General features: G+C 38.7%; 1 protein-coding gene across 4 annotated transcripts in view; it reads left to right on the top strand.

The window, feature by feature from the left end:
• The window catches only part of clcn3 (chloride channel 3), a 93669-nt gene that overhangs the window by 14281 nt on the left and 66888 nt on the right, over positions 1-12500 (top strand). For all 4 annotated transcript variants that reach the window (XM_079811061.1, XM_079811060.1, XM_079811056.1 and 1 more), the window contains exon 2: positions 10079-10254. In XM_079811061.1, coding sequence (XP_079667187.1) covers positions 10095-10254 — 160 coding nt within the window. In that variant the 5' untranslated portion in view covers positions 10079-10094. The remainder of the gene's footprint in view (positions 1-10078; positions 10255-12500) is intronic.

Genomic DNA, 12500 nt, shown 5'->3' with positions numbered 1-12500 from the left:
CTCGATGACTGTCTTATAAAATGTAAAAAAACGTAAATGTCAGGGAGAAAGAGAAGCATAGACATATGGATGATGAAAGAGCTCAGTTCAGTCTGTTTTTTTGTGCCTCTGAGATGCCAGAGTATTTACTGAATAGAGCTTTCTTTTGTGTTTTTTTCGCACTTAACCAGACCAATACACACAAAATGTCAATTTTCATTTTGGAAAGTATTCACGTAAACAAAGTTGATTATGTCATAAGTGAACGTAAACAGTTGGGGGAATATCGGATGTGTATCAGTGTATAGGATTTGTGCATTCTGCCTTAAAGTGACAGCAGCTTTCTAACTTTTATACAAGTATTTAAATTATTTCAAGATAGTCATATGCTAGCATGTCGGATAGAGCATCACTGACTGGCTTAAACCACCGTGATGGCTATAGCGTGCATTCATACAACAATGCAACGATAATAAAATAATGCATTGACATAAAAAAGGAAATTTACTTTTGATACTTAAGTACTTTTATAAACAAGTACTTCTGTACTTTTATTTAAGTAAAAATAGTTTTTTACAACTTTTACTTTTAACAGAGTAATATTTGACCAGTAGTACTTTTACTTTTACTTGAGTAATGGAGTTGTGTACTTTGTCCACCTCTGCTGATTAGAAACAACTAAGAAGAAACAGTTATTGCAATGAAAATACATTAAATGTGAAGTGTCACGCAGGGAATTCTGGGAATGTCAATTTACGGGTTTTCACTGTAAATTACACAATGACTTGATCCTTTTCACTTCCAAAAACTGTAAATTTGACGGTATTTTACTGTAAAATTTAGTACGGAAATAGTACGGAAACTTTCTGTTAGCCAATTAACTGTTTTTTACCGTAGCATTTTTACAGTAAAATACAGTTAAAATCACAATCATTTTTTACAGTGCATGTTTTCAATTTGTATAATTTTAAGGGTAATGGAAATGCGTGGCTAGTGATTTTTGTTCACATTGTCATTTTCTTGTTATTCATAAAAATGTAGCTATTAATTTGCTGATTTATTGGTTTTTAAAATTGTGCTTATGTATAATATAATATTTTTTTGTTGATTGCTCATGTCATGGCCAATGCTTTGGTAATACTGTACAAGTCATGCCGAGAGAGATAGAGATAGAGATAGAGATAGAGATAGAGATAGAGATAGAGAGAGATAGAGAGAGATAGAGAGAGATAGAGAGAGATAGAGAGAGATAGAGAGAGAGAGAGAGAGATAGAGAGAGATAGAGAGAGATAGAGAGAGATAGAGAGAGATAGAGAGAGATAGAGAGAGATAGAGAGAGATAGAGAGAGATAGAGAGAGATAGAGAGAGATAGAGAGAGATAGAGAGAGATAGATAGAGAGAGATAGAGATAGAGATAGAGATAGAGATAGAGATAGAGAGAGAGAGGTTTAACAAGACTTTATTGTTTACATAATAAAAACATTATTCACAACATCATCAAGTACTCATTAATCAAAAATAAATAAATTAAATAAATAAATTAAAAACTCAGAAACAACTGGCCCTCATCAATTGCACACAAAACATTTTTAAAACACCAAATGTCCTCAAAACACCCCTCATTTTTTATAAGATTATAATATACAAACTCTATATTTAACCTTCCAGCTACAAGATTCTTGAACATTAATTCAGCATCAGTACTAAGAAGATTCAGCCCTTCATTCTTCCTCGTCTTCCAAATGGCTAATTTTGCAGTTCCAATCAAGTAATTTAGCAAACACACTTTCCTTCGGATTAAGAACCTGTATATCACACCCCCAATAAACACTTCTTCTGAGAATTTCTCATCAAATGCTTGAAACCATCCATCAAGAAGACTAAAAAGACCTTTCAACCTACTACATCTTAAAAACAAATGTTCCAAATCTTCTACCATCCCACAAAACCTACACTGTTCGCCCACTGCTGGATTCAAGTGCGCTACATGTCTGTCCGTAGCTATCGCCCCGTGGATAAGCCTCCACTGTAGGTCAGCAGTGCGCTTCTCTATGGGAGGCTTATACAGGGCTCTCCACCTGTCCCTCACAAGGAAGTCTGGCTTCAACAAACCTGGCCACCTTGAGGCCTTTTGTCCTTTAAGAGCTTCCTGGTGTAAAACTTTGACTGTAGAGTAGTATATTGCTTTTTTCGATGCAGACTCAAAACATTCCAGCTGCGGGGTTTTAAAAGATAGAATTGACCCCACACCATCATCATGTTCAGTCTTTATGAGATGAGAGATTTTAATTCCTGGGAATTCCTGTTCATTTGTCATGTCCAACAAAGTTCCTCTCCCAATGTACTCCCTGTAACTACTAGGTAAGGCACTGACAATCTCCTCCATCAACTTTTCTGTCAAACGTGAAGATCTTAAGCCAGTGATTTCTTTAAGTTCCTCCAGTGATTTCCATCCATCTCTGTTCAAGAGGTGTCCCAGCTTGACAATTCCATTTCTCTGCAAGCATGCACTCACACTCACAGAAGACAGAAGTCTGGTTTGAGTCATTGGGTTAAAAAACAATGGTTCCTCCAGAACCCAGTTCCCAGGTTCATCAACCTGTCTGTCAACTTTAAAAACAGTTCTCCATGATTGTAACATTGTCCGATAAAAATGTGAAGGCTCAGACATACTTATCTTCTCCAGGTTCATTAGAAATAGATGTCTATCCAATCCAAGACCCCCAGTTTTTTGAAGACTTCCCCTGGCAGTCTGAGACCAAACCAAGTCCTTATGGTAGAGAAGTCTCTGTGCTGCTTGGAGTCTAAAAGCACAGATTCTGCTCCTCACGTCCACCAGACCTTGGCCCCCCTCATGAACTGGAAGGTAAAGTGCTGCTGCGCGAATCCAGTGTTGTCCACTCCAGAAGAAGTTCACAAAAGTCCTCTGTATCCTGCAGATCAGCTCCTCAGGTGGCTCCAGTACCATCAGTCTGTGCCACAGGATAGAGGCAGCCAGGTTGTTTACCACCAGAACTCTTCCTCTGTACGACATTTGTGGTAATAGACATTTCCATTTAGACAATCGAGCAGTCACCTTCTCCAGCATTCCCTCCCAATTCTTACCTTTAAATGCTGTATTTCCTAAAAAAACACCTAAAAATTTTAACCCTTCTCTTACCCACAGCAAACCACCCGGTAATTTTGGAGGTCCTAACACTCCCCACTGACCAAAAATCAGCCCTTCACTTTTTCCCCAGTTCATTTTTCCTGAGGATGCCCGCTCATATTTTCTAATACTCTCTGTTAAAATGTCAACATCATTCTGACTCGTAATAAAAACTGTGATATCATCCGCATATGCAGATAATGACACTCTACTACTGCTATTTAAACCAGGAAGTAAAATTCCATTCAGATCTCTCCTTATCCTACACAACAATGGCTCAATAGCGAGACTATACAATTGTCCAGAAAGAGGGCAGCCCTGCCTAATACCCCTTGATACCGGTATTGGGGCACTTAATCCTCCACCAGCTTTAACCATCACAAACACATTCGAATATAACAGCTTAATATAAGATATAAAATGATCTCCAAATCCAAATTGTTTTAAGACCTTAAGAAGATAACCATGGTCAACCCGATCGAATGCTTTCTCTTGGTCCAAACAAAGAATACCCAGGTTCAAATGATTAAATTGGTTAAAATCAATGACATCCCTCAATAAAAAGAGGTTATCCATGATTGACCTTTTAGGAATGCAATAAGTCTGGTCATTTTGAACCAATACATGTAAATAACACTTCAACCTATTTGCTAAACACTTTGACAATATTTTATAGTCCGAACACAAAAGAGAAACTGGTCTCCAATTCTTTAGAAGACCTAGATTTCCTTTTTTTGGAAGCAAAGACAGTACAGCTCTTCGGCAGCTTACAGGAAGTGCTCCACTTGTGATGCATTGAGAAAGTACTTCATACAGATCTTTTCCTAATATATTCCAAAAAGCTTGGTAAAATTCAACCGGCAGTCCATCAATTCCCGGAGAACGTCCACATGATAACTGTTTCATTGCTTCCGTAATCTCCTGAAAAGTTATTTGATTGTCCAGTGATTTTTTCCCCTCATCCTCCACCTGAGGTAAATCATTCAGCAAATCAGAAGCACTCTCAGCGTCACAGTTCCCAGCATCATACAGTTCTTTGTAAAAGTTAACTGCCAGCTTCTTTATTTCCACTGGGTCTGACGTTATAGTCCCATCAGGCCGTTGAAGATGATATATGTGTCTTTGTTGGGAGCTTTTCTTTTCAAGATTGAAAAAGAAAGATGTAGGAGCGTCCATGTCTTTAATTGAGCAGATTCTTGCCCTTACAATTGCTCCTTTCACTTGCTCCTGTAATAACGACCCAAGTTCTTTCTTTTTCTTATTCAAAAGCTCACTCTGTCCAGATCCATTATTACACATCCTACTTTCCAGTCTCTGAATGTCTTTCTCCAAACTTTGTACTGCAAACTTCACCCGTGATGTATTATGTGAACTGTAATTTTGACAAAATATTCTTATGTTTACTTTGCCAACATCCCACCACTGACACATGTTTTCAAAAGAATCCTTCCGTATTTTCCATTCATTCCAGAATACTTTAAAACTATCACAAAATAAAGCATCTTGTAATAATTTAACATTAAAATGCCAAAAATAATTTGGCTTTATAATTGTCTTCATGTTTAAATCAAATAAAACCAAGTGGTGATCTGAAAACCCAACAGGTAAAATAACAGCGTTCATCACCTTATTATTCCATGTTTTATCAATATAAAACCTGTCTAGTCTTGCCCCACTAACTCTGTTCTCAGATGCTTTAAGCCATGTATATTGTCTAATTCCTATATTCCTTTTCCTCCAAATATCAATCAAATTAAACTCTTTTATAATTTTTGATAATACCACACTTGACTCATTATGAGGTTCTTCCCCATTCCTATCCATTATAAAATCAACAGTACAGTTCCAGTCACCTCCAATGATAACACACACCTGATCTTCAATTTCTTTAACAGCATTTTTTAGTTTCATAAAACACTCCACCCGCTCAGGCCCAATATTTGGTGCATAAACATTTATAAGCACAAACACAGTTCCCTTAAATTCTATATGCATTAATAAAACTCTTCCCTTTACAACTTCTTCCACAAATAAAATATTTACATTTATATTTTTTGAGAATAAAATGGCCACACCAGCGCTCAAATTTGTCCCATGGCTCAGCACACATTTCCCTTCCCACCATCTATCCCATTCCGACTCATTTTCTGTATTTGAATGTGTCTCTTGTAAAAAAACAATATCTACCTTCTTAATTCTAAATAATTCTGACACCATTGCTAACTTATTTCCATCCCTACCCCCATTTATATTTAAGGAGCCTGCTCTCAAAAACTCCATAAAAAGAGAAAAAAATAAAGAGGACAGAAAAAGAGTGAAAAGACAAAGAATAGTCGACACCCTGTGTGTTCTAATCATTTTGTGAAGCGTTTGCCTTATCCTTTCTTAACTTCGTTAGAATCTTCCTTAACCGAAATCGTTTCTGCTTGCTAAGAACCTCATAACTAACATTTCTTTGTAACAACGTAACAGACACTATAAATTTCTCTATGTCTGGGAAAAAATCTTTGACTTCCATAGTCTTTCCAAAAGTTGCATCAAGAAAGCTATTTATTTCTTGCAATGTATACGTGTCCTCCATCATTTGAGAACCAATATCTGAAACTTCAGAGCAATTATCATCATCTCCCATTTCAGAATCAGAAACCATTTCGACACTGTTAGCTACTTCAGAAACATCAGTTTGAGCCATTTCAACATTTACTTTTCCTTTGTTGACATCATCAGTCGTCACACTACTTTTCCCCATTTTAGATACATCATTTTGTCCAGTAGAGAACTCATTTACATCAACATCATCATTCTGATCATTACCGTCAATCAATTCAGCATCAACAACCTTCCTTTCCTCTGTATTTGGAGTTGGTATTCTCTCATCATTTGTTTCTTCAGTATTAATCTGGACATCATAACTCCTGTCCTGAACAACCTCAACAGCTGCACTATGTTCAGCCTTCTCCTCCTCCTGCCTATCCTGGGCCTTATGTGGGCACGCCATCCTCTTGTGCCCAATATCCCCACACTCAAAGCACTTCATGCTACCAGTATTAGCATAAACCACATACATTTTTCCCTCGTGGCCAACTCTAAACGACACATCCAGCTCTGGCTGATTCAAAAACATAAACACTTGCCTCCTGAACGACATAACGTGCTTCAGAGCTTCGTTTCTACATCTCAGTGGAATAGTTCTAATCCCACTTGCAAACTTTCCATATCTCGCCAACGCTCTTTCAATTTCATCATTATTAATGAAAGGGGGAACGTTAGACACGGTTATACGGGTTGTTGGCGTTACCAGCGGTGAAATGGTAAGAAAATCTCCACCTACCACAATTCCATCACTTATCAACCGATTTGCCATTTCTTCCTCCTTTACAAACACCACTACCGCCTTATTCATCCTCGACGCCGAAGAAATGTTTTCAAATCCGATAATTTCTCCAACCACCAGCAGCACATCCTCCACCGTCACGCCGTGTGTGGGCACACACCTGATGCCGTGACGGAGCGACACAGGTGACGCCAACACCTCCGCGGCCGCGGGGTGAGACGCCATCTCAATGCCGCCACAAAACTTTCAAAATACACTAAGTCAAAAAATATATATTCCTCTTCTAATACATTTGAATTATGTGCAGTAGAAAATTGAAATACGAAAAGCACTCGAGCACTCCCCGTGAAACCCTCACACACCCCAAACACTCCCAGCATGCACCGAGAGAGAGAGAGAGAGAGAGAGAGAGAGAGATAGAGATAGATAGATAGAGATAGAGATAGATAGAGATAGAGATAGAGATAGAGATAGAGATAGAGATAGAGATAGAGATAGAGATAGAGATAGAGATAGAGATAGAGATAGAGATAGAGATAGAGATAGAGATAGAGATAGAGATAGATAGATAGATAGATAGATAGATAGATAGATAGATAGATAGATAGATAGATAGATAGATAGATAGAGATAGAGATAGAGATAGAGATAGAGATAGAGATAGAGATAGAGATAGAGATAGAGATAGAGATAGAGATAGAGATAGAGATAGAGATAGAGATAGAGATAGAGAGAGAGAGAGAGAGAGAGAGAGAGAGAGAGAGAGATTGAGTGCGACGCGTTTGGTGCTCAGAGCGGTTCACACAGAACGCGTTTTTCTCCATTGTTTTCTGTGTGAACGCGCGCTAGTCGGACGCGTTTGACCGTTGCACTCGCGTCTCGCGCAGACGTTTAAAAGACATTTAACGGGTAAAAGACGCGTCTCGAGACCTTGGGGTTTTTCCGTTTCCACTGCATTTCCAAAGCAAAACCCGCCTTCGTCTCTTAATGACGAGGACTGGGCTGTTCTGAGACTTTCTGGAGAGTTTCTCTGGAGCAAACACACCGACTCCAGCTGTAAGTCTCGAGCCTCCTCTGTCGGATCAGTTTGTTGTCTATTTTTGTCCTGTATTTGACAGCATGTTAGTGTTGTGCCATATCTAATATCATTTTGAGAGCGATTTCCTTTCATACAAAAGTACTATGGTGACTTTGTCAGGACTGAGTGACTGCCGTGCTAAACAGCAAACATTGCTCCCGACTCAAAGGGTTAATGCAGTAAAAGCCTAGTGCGCGCGCACACACACACACACACACACACACACACACACACACACACACACACACACACACACACACACACACACACACACACACACCACACACACACACACACACCCACACCCACACACACTTGCTGCTGTCAGTCAGTGTGTTGTGTTCTGTTCACTGATGGTTGCACCGCTCAGTCTCTCTCTCTGTGTGTGTGTGAACACACCGCACTCTGGCCAGTGGGGGGCAGCACTGACTCAAACACACTCATGACATTAGAGGATGTGTGTTTGGTTCATTTACTGTTCATTATTAATAAGAATCCAGCATTTATTTATTTATTTATAATAATATTTTTTAAAATCCTTCATGACATTCATTCATTTATTTATAGTATCATTATTAAAAATAATGGAATGGGCATTTATTTGTGTGTGTGTGTGTGTGTGTGTGTGTGTGTGTGTGTGTGTGTGTGTGTGTGTGTGTGTGTGTGTGTGTGTGTGTGTGTGTGTGTGTGTGTGTGTGTGTGTGTGTGTGTGTGTGTGTGTGTGTGTGTGTGTGTGTGTGTGTGTGTGTGTGTGTGTGTGTGTGTGTGTGTGTGTGTGTGTGTGTGTGTGTGTGTGTATGAGTGTGTGTGAGTGTGCTTATTTATAATAATATTTTTGAAACCTCCATGACATTCATTCATTTATTTATAGTATCATTATTAAAAATAATGGAATGGGCATTTATTTGTGTGTGTGTGTGTGTGTGTGTGTGTGTGTGTGTGTGTGTGTGTGTGTGTGTGTGTGTGTGTGTGTGTGTGTGTGTGTGTGTGTGTGTGTGTGTGTGTGTGTGTGTGTGTGTGTGTGTGTGTGTGTGTGTGTGTGTGTGTGTGTGTGTGTGTGTGTGTGTGTGTGTGTGTGTGTGTGTGTGTTTATTTATAATAATATTTTTGAAACCTTCATGACATTCATTCATTTATTTATTGTATCATTATTAATAATAATGGAATGGGCATGTATTTATGTGTGTGTGTGTGTGTGTGTGTGTGTGTGTGTGTGTGTGTGTGTGTGTGTGTGTGTGTGTGTGTGTGTGTTTATTTATAATAATATTTTTGAAACCTTCATGACATTCATTCATTTATTTATTGTATCATTATTAATAATAATGGAATGGGCATGTATTTATGTGTGTGTGTGTGTGTGTGTGTGTGTGTGTGTGTGTGTGTGTGTGTGTGTGTGTGTGTGTGTGTGTGTGTGTGTGTGTGTGTGTTTATTTGTTTATTTATTTATAATAATATATTTATTTATAATAATATTTTTTGTATTATTGTTCCTCAAACCTTCATGACACATATAGTAATATTTATTTATCATTTAATGATAATAATAGTATTAATTGTTAATGGAGGATTAGGAATGATCCTTAATTAAAATGAAGAAATAAGTTATCAATTTAATAATTATTCAAACATTAAAATGATCATTAATAAATCACTTAATATGCATGTTTAAAATGGTTTCATTCATGTTTATATAGTAGCCTATATAATATATTTTTAAAATAGTTATATGTTGAATGTTTAAAACATGTTTTATATATGTTTAAAATTGACAAATTAAAATAAATAATGTTTTAAATTAAAATATTTAAATAAGTTAAATAAATGAAATGCATTGATATTTCAATGCACACACACATATATATATATATACAGTATGTAATATATTTTAAATAATATAATGTTTAAATGGACAAAATAAAAGTCATGTTTTAAAATGTTGTTAAATAAAATAAATAATAAATCATTTAAATGTACATTTTAACCCATTAATTTATTGTTTTAATATTTTATTATTTAAAGGGGCTATATGCGTTTTTCTGAAATTTAAACTCGCGACTGACACCTGTGGCCAAAAAACAGAACTGCTCTCATTTTCTGCTCGTTCTCGCAGCGGTGGTGACGTCACATCCGCAGACAGCGCGGGAAAATCCGACCCGCCAGAAAATAGGAAAAATAGGATACAGGCTTATAGGTGCACCCACTGTGAGCGGACAAGGTGTCAGTTTGCTCATCAGGAGATGTTTGAGTCATAAATGGTCAAATAAAAAGGCTATTGTTACATTTATTTTGGGGAAAAGTTGCATATAGCCCCTTTAACTACATTTTGAAACGTACATTAAATAAAGTTTTATGTCTGTCTATTAATATGTCCAGTTGTATGTTTGCATGATTAAATAGATCGAGTGTGTTTTTGAGCGTCACTTGTTGTGGTCCTGGCTGGTGAAGTGGTGAGAGTGTGTGTTTGCCTGCGAGCAGCTCAGAGACTCTGCTGAATCACGTCACCTGACTCTGTCTCTCTCTGTGTTTGTGTCTTCTCAGGGTGTTGTGTTGCTAAATGGAGTCTGAGCAGTTGTTCAACAGAGGCTACGGCAGGAACAGCTACAACAGCATCACCAGCGCCAGCAGCGACGAGGAGCTGCTCGATGGGGCCGGCGTCATCATGGACTTCCACACCACCGAGGACGACAACCTGCTCGACGGAGACGCGTCCCCAGGTAGAGCCGCCCACGCCTGGGCCTCCTTCAGTCGCGCACTCCTCCACACGCCTTACTCAGCCAGTGTGCACACCTGGCATGTTTAGTCGGATTGGTTGAATAACTATACAAGCGGATTTAGACGCTGAAAAGGCATTTTTCCATTCCATTGTGCTACTTAAACACACACTAGATGAACGTGTTTGACCGTTGTGCTCGCGTCTCGCATCTTTTGCAGCGTCTAAAAGCGTTCTAAAAACTCCGCGCTCAAGTTAAGAGAAGTACAACTTTTATAAAATGTGTCTCTAGAACTTGAGTTTTTCCCACATCTCTCGCTTTTCAAAGCAAAACAGTTGTAAATCATATTAAATCACACAAAAATCATTTTAAATAATTATTTACAGTAATAGTAATACAGTAATTACAACAGTAATATTTCTTATTTATTTAATGCTTTTATTTAGTAAAAAGGCCATTTTAGTTCAGTGAACTCATTGTCATGTTCAAGAAACCCATTTGAAATGATTGAAGCTTTGTGACGGTGCATTATCCTGCTGGAAGTAGCCATCAGAGGATGGGCACATGGTGTTCATAAAGGGATGGACATGGTCAGAAACAATGCTCAGGTAGGCCGTGGCATTTAAACGATGCCCAATTGGCACTAAGGGGCCTAAAGTGTGCCAAGAAAACATCCCCCACACCATTACACCACCACCACCAGCCTGCACAGTGTTAACAAGGCATGATGGATCCATGTTCTCATTCTGTTTACGCCAAATTCTGACTCTACCATCTGAATGTCTCAACAGAAATCGAGACTCATCAGACCAGGCAACATTTCTCCAGTCTTCAACTGTCCAATTTTGGTGAGCTCGTGCAAATTGTCGCCTCTTTTTCCTATTTGTAGTGGAGATGAGTGGTACCCGGTGGGGTCTTCTGCTGTTGTAGCCCATCCGCCTCAAGGTTGTGCGTGTTGTGGCTTCACAAATGCTTTGCTGCAGACCTCGGTTGTAACGAGTGGTTGTTTCAGTCAAAGTTGCTCTTCTATCAGCTTGAATCAGTCGGCCCATTCTCCTCTGACCTCTAGCATCAACAAGGCATTTTGGCCCACAGGACTGCCGCATACTGGATGTTTTTCCCTTTTCACACCATTCTTTGTAAACCCTAGAAATGGTTTTGCGTGAAAATCCCAGTAACTGAGCAGATTGTGAAATACTCCCATACACGAAATACATGAAATGCAACCATGCCACGCTCAAAACTGCTTAAATCTCCTTTCTTTCCCATTCTGACATTCAGTTTGGAGTTCAGGAGATTGTCTTGACCAGGACCACACCCCTAAATGCATTGAAGCAACTGCCATGTGATTGGTTGATTAGATAATTGCATTAATGAGAAATTGAACAGGTGTTCCTAATAATCCTTTAGGTGAGTGTGTTTCACTTTATGTTCACTGGTGTTCATATTTCCAGTCCTAATGTTCAAAATGTTTAAAATAAGTCTCTTCTGTTCACCAAGGCTGCATTTATATGATCAAAAATACAGTAAAAACAGCAATAATGTGAAATATTATTACTATTGAAAATAACGGTTCTCTTTGTGAATATAATGTAGAATGTACGTCATTTATTCCTGTGATCAAAGCTGAATTTTCATTCATGTCACATGATCCTTCAGAACTCATAAGAGCCGCGTTTAAAGAAATAGGAATCTTTTGTAACAATTAAATATGCATTTACTGTCACTTTTCCATCCTTGCTGAATGAAAGTATTGCTTTCTTTGTTTTGAGTGGCAGTGGGACACAGGGCTTCTTCATCAGAGCAGTGAAAGTGCAGGCGCGCACACACACACACACACACACACACACACAGCGAGGTCATGAGAGTGTGTGAGATGTGTGTTCTGCTGTAGGTTCATTATTCATGAGCCTGCCAGACCTTTGTTGAGTGGATCAGCAAACACAACTCGAGTCTCTGTGGCTGTGAAACAGGGAGGTGTCGCCTTTCCTTCAGCAATCTCTGCCCTATCAGCGGTCTGCGGCCGCCGGGTCCTGTACAGTTAGCTGTCCGACACGGGCCTGCGCTGAGCGGCGCTCTGGGGCTGAACCAGGGGCGGCTCAGGAGATCCAGTTACAAGTTCTCTTTTTTAAAAAGCGATTAAAACACATCCAGGTTTGCTGTGCTTGTTTGTAGGGCTGTGCACAATTTGGCCCACATTTGTGATTTATATAACAATACATCTGTAAAATAATACACTAACAAATTCA

The sequence above is a fragment of the Gobio gobio genome, assembly GCF_949357685.1.
Source record: "Gobio gobio genome assembly, chromosome: 2".
In the NCBI taxonomy this organism is placed as follows: Eukaryota; Metazoa; Chordata; class Actinopteri; order Cypriniformes; family Gobionidae; genus Gobio; species Gobio gobio.
The sequence above is the reverse complement of the archived record's forward strand: the minus strand, read 5'-3'. Positions and strand labels throughout refer to the sequence as shown.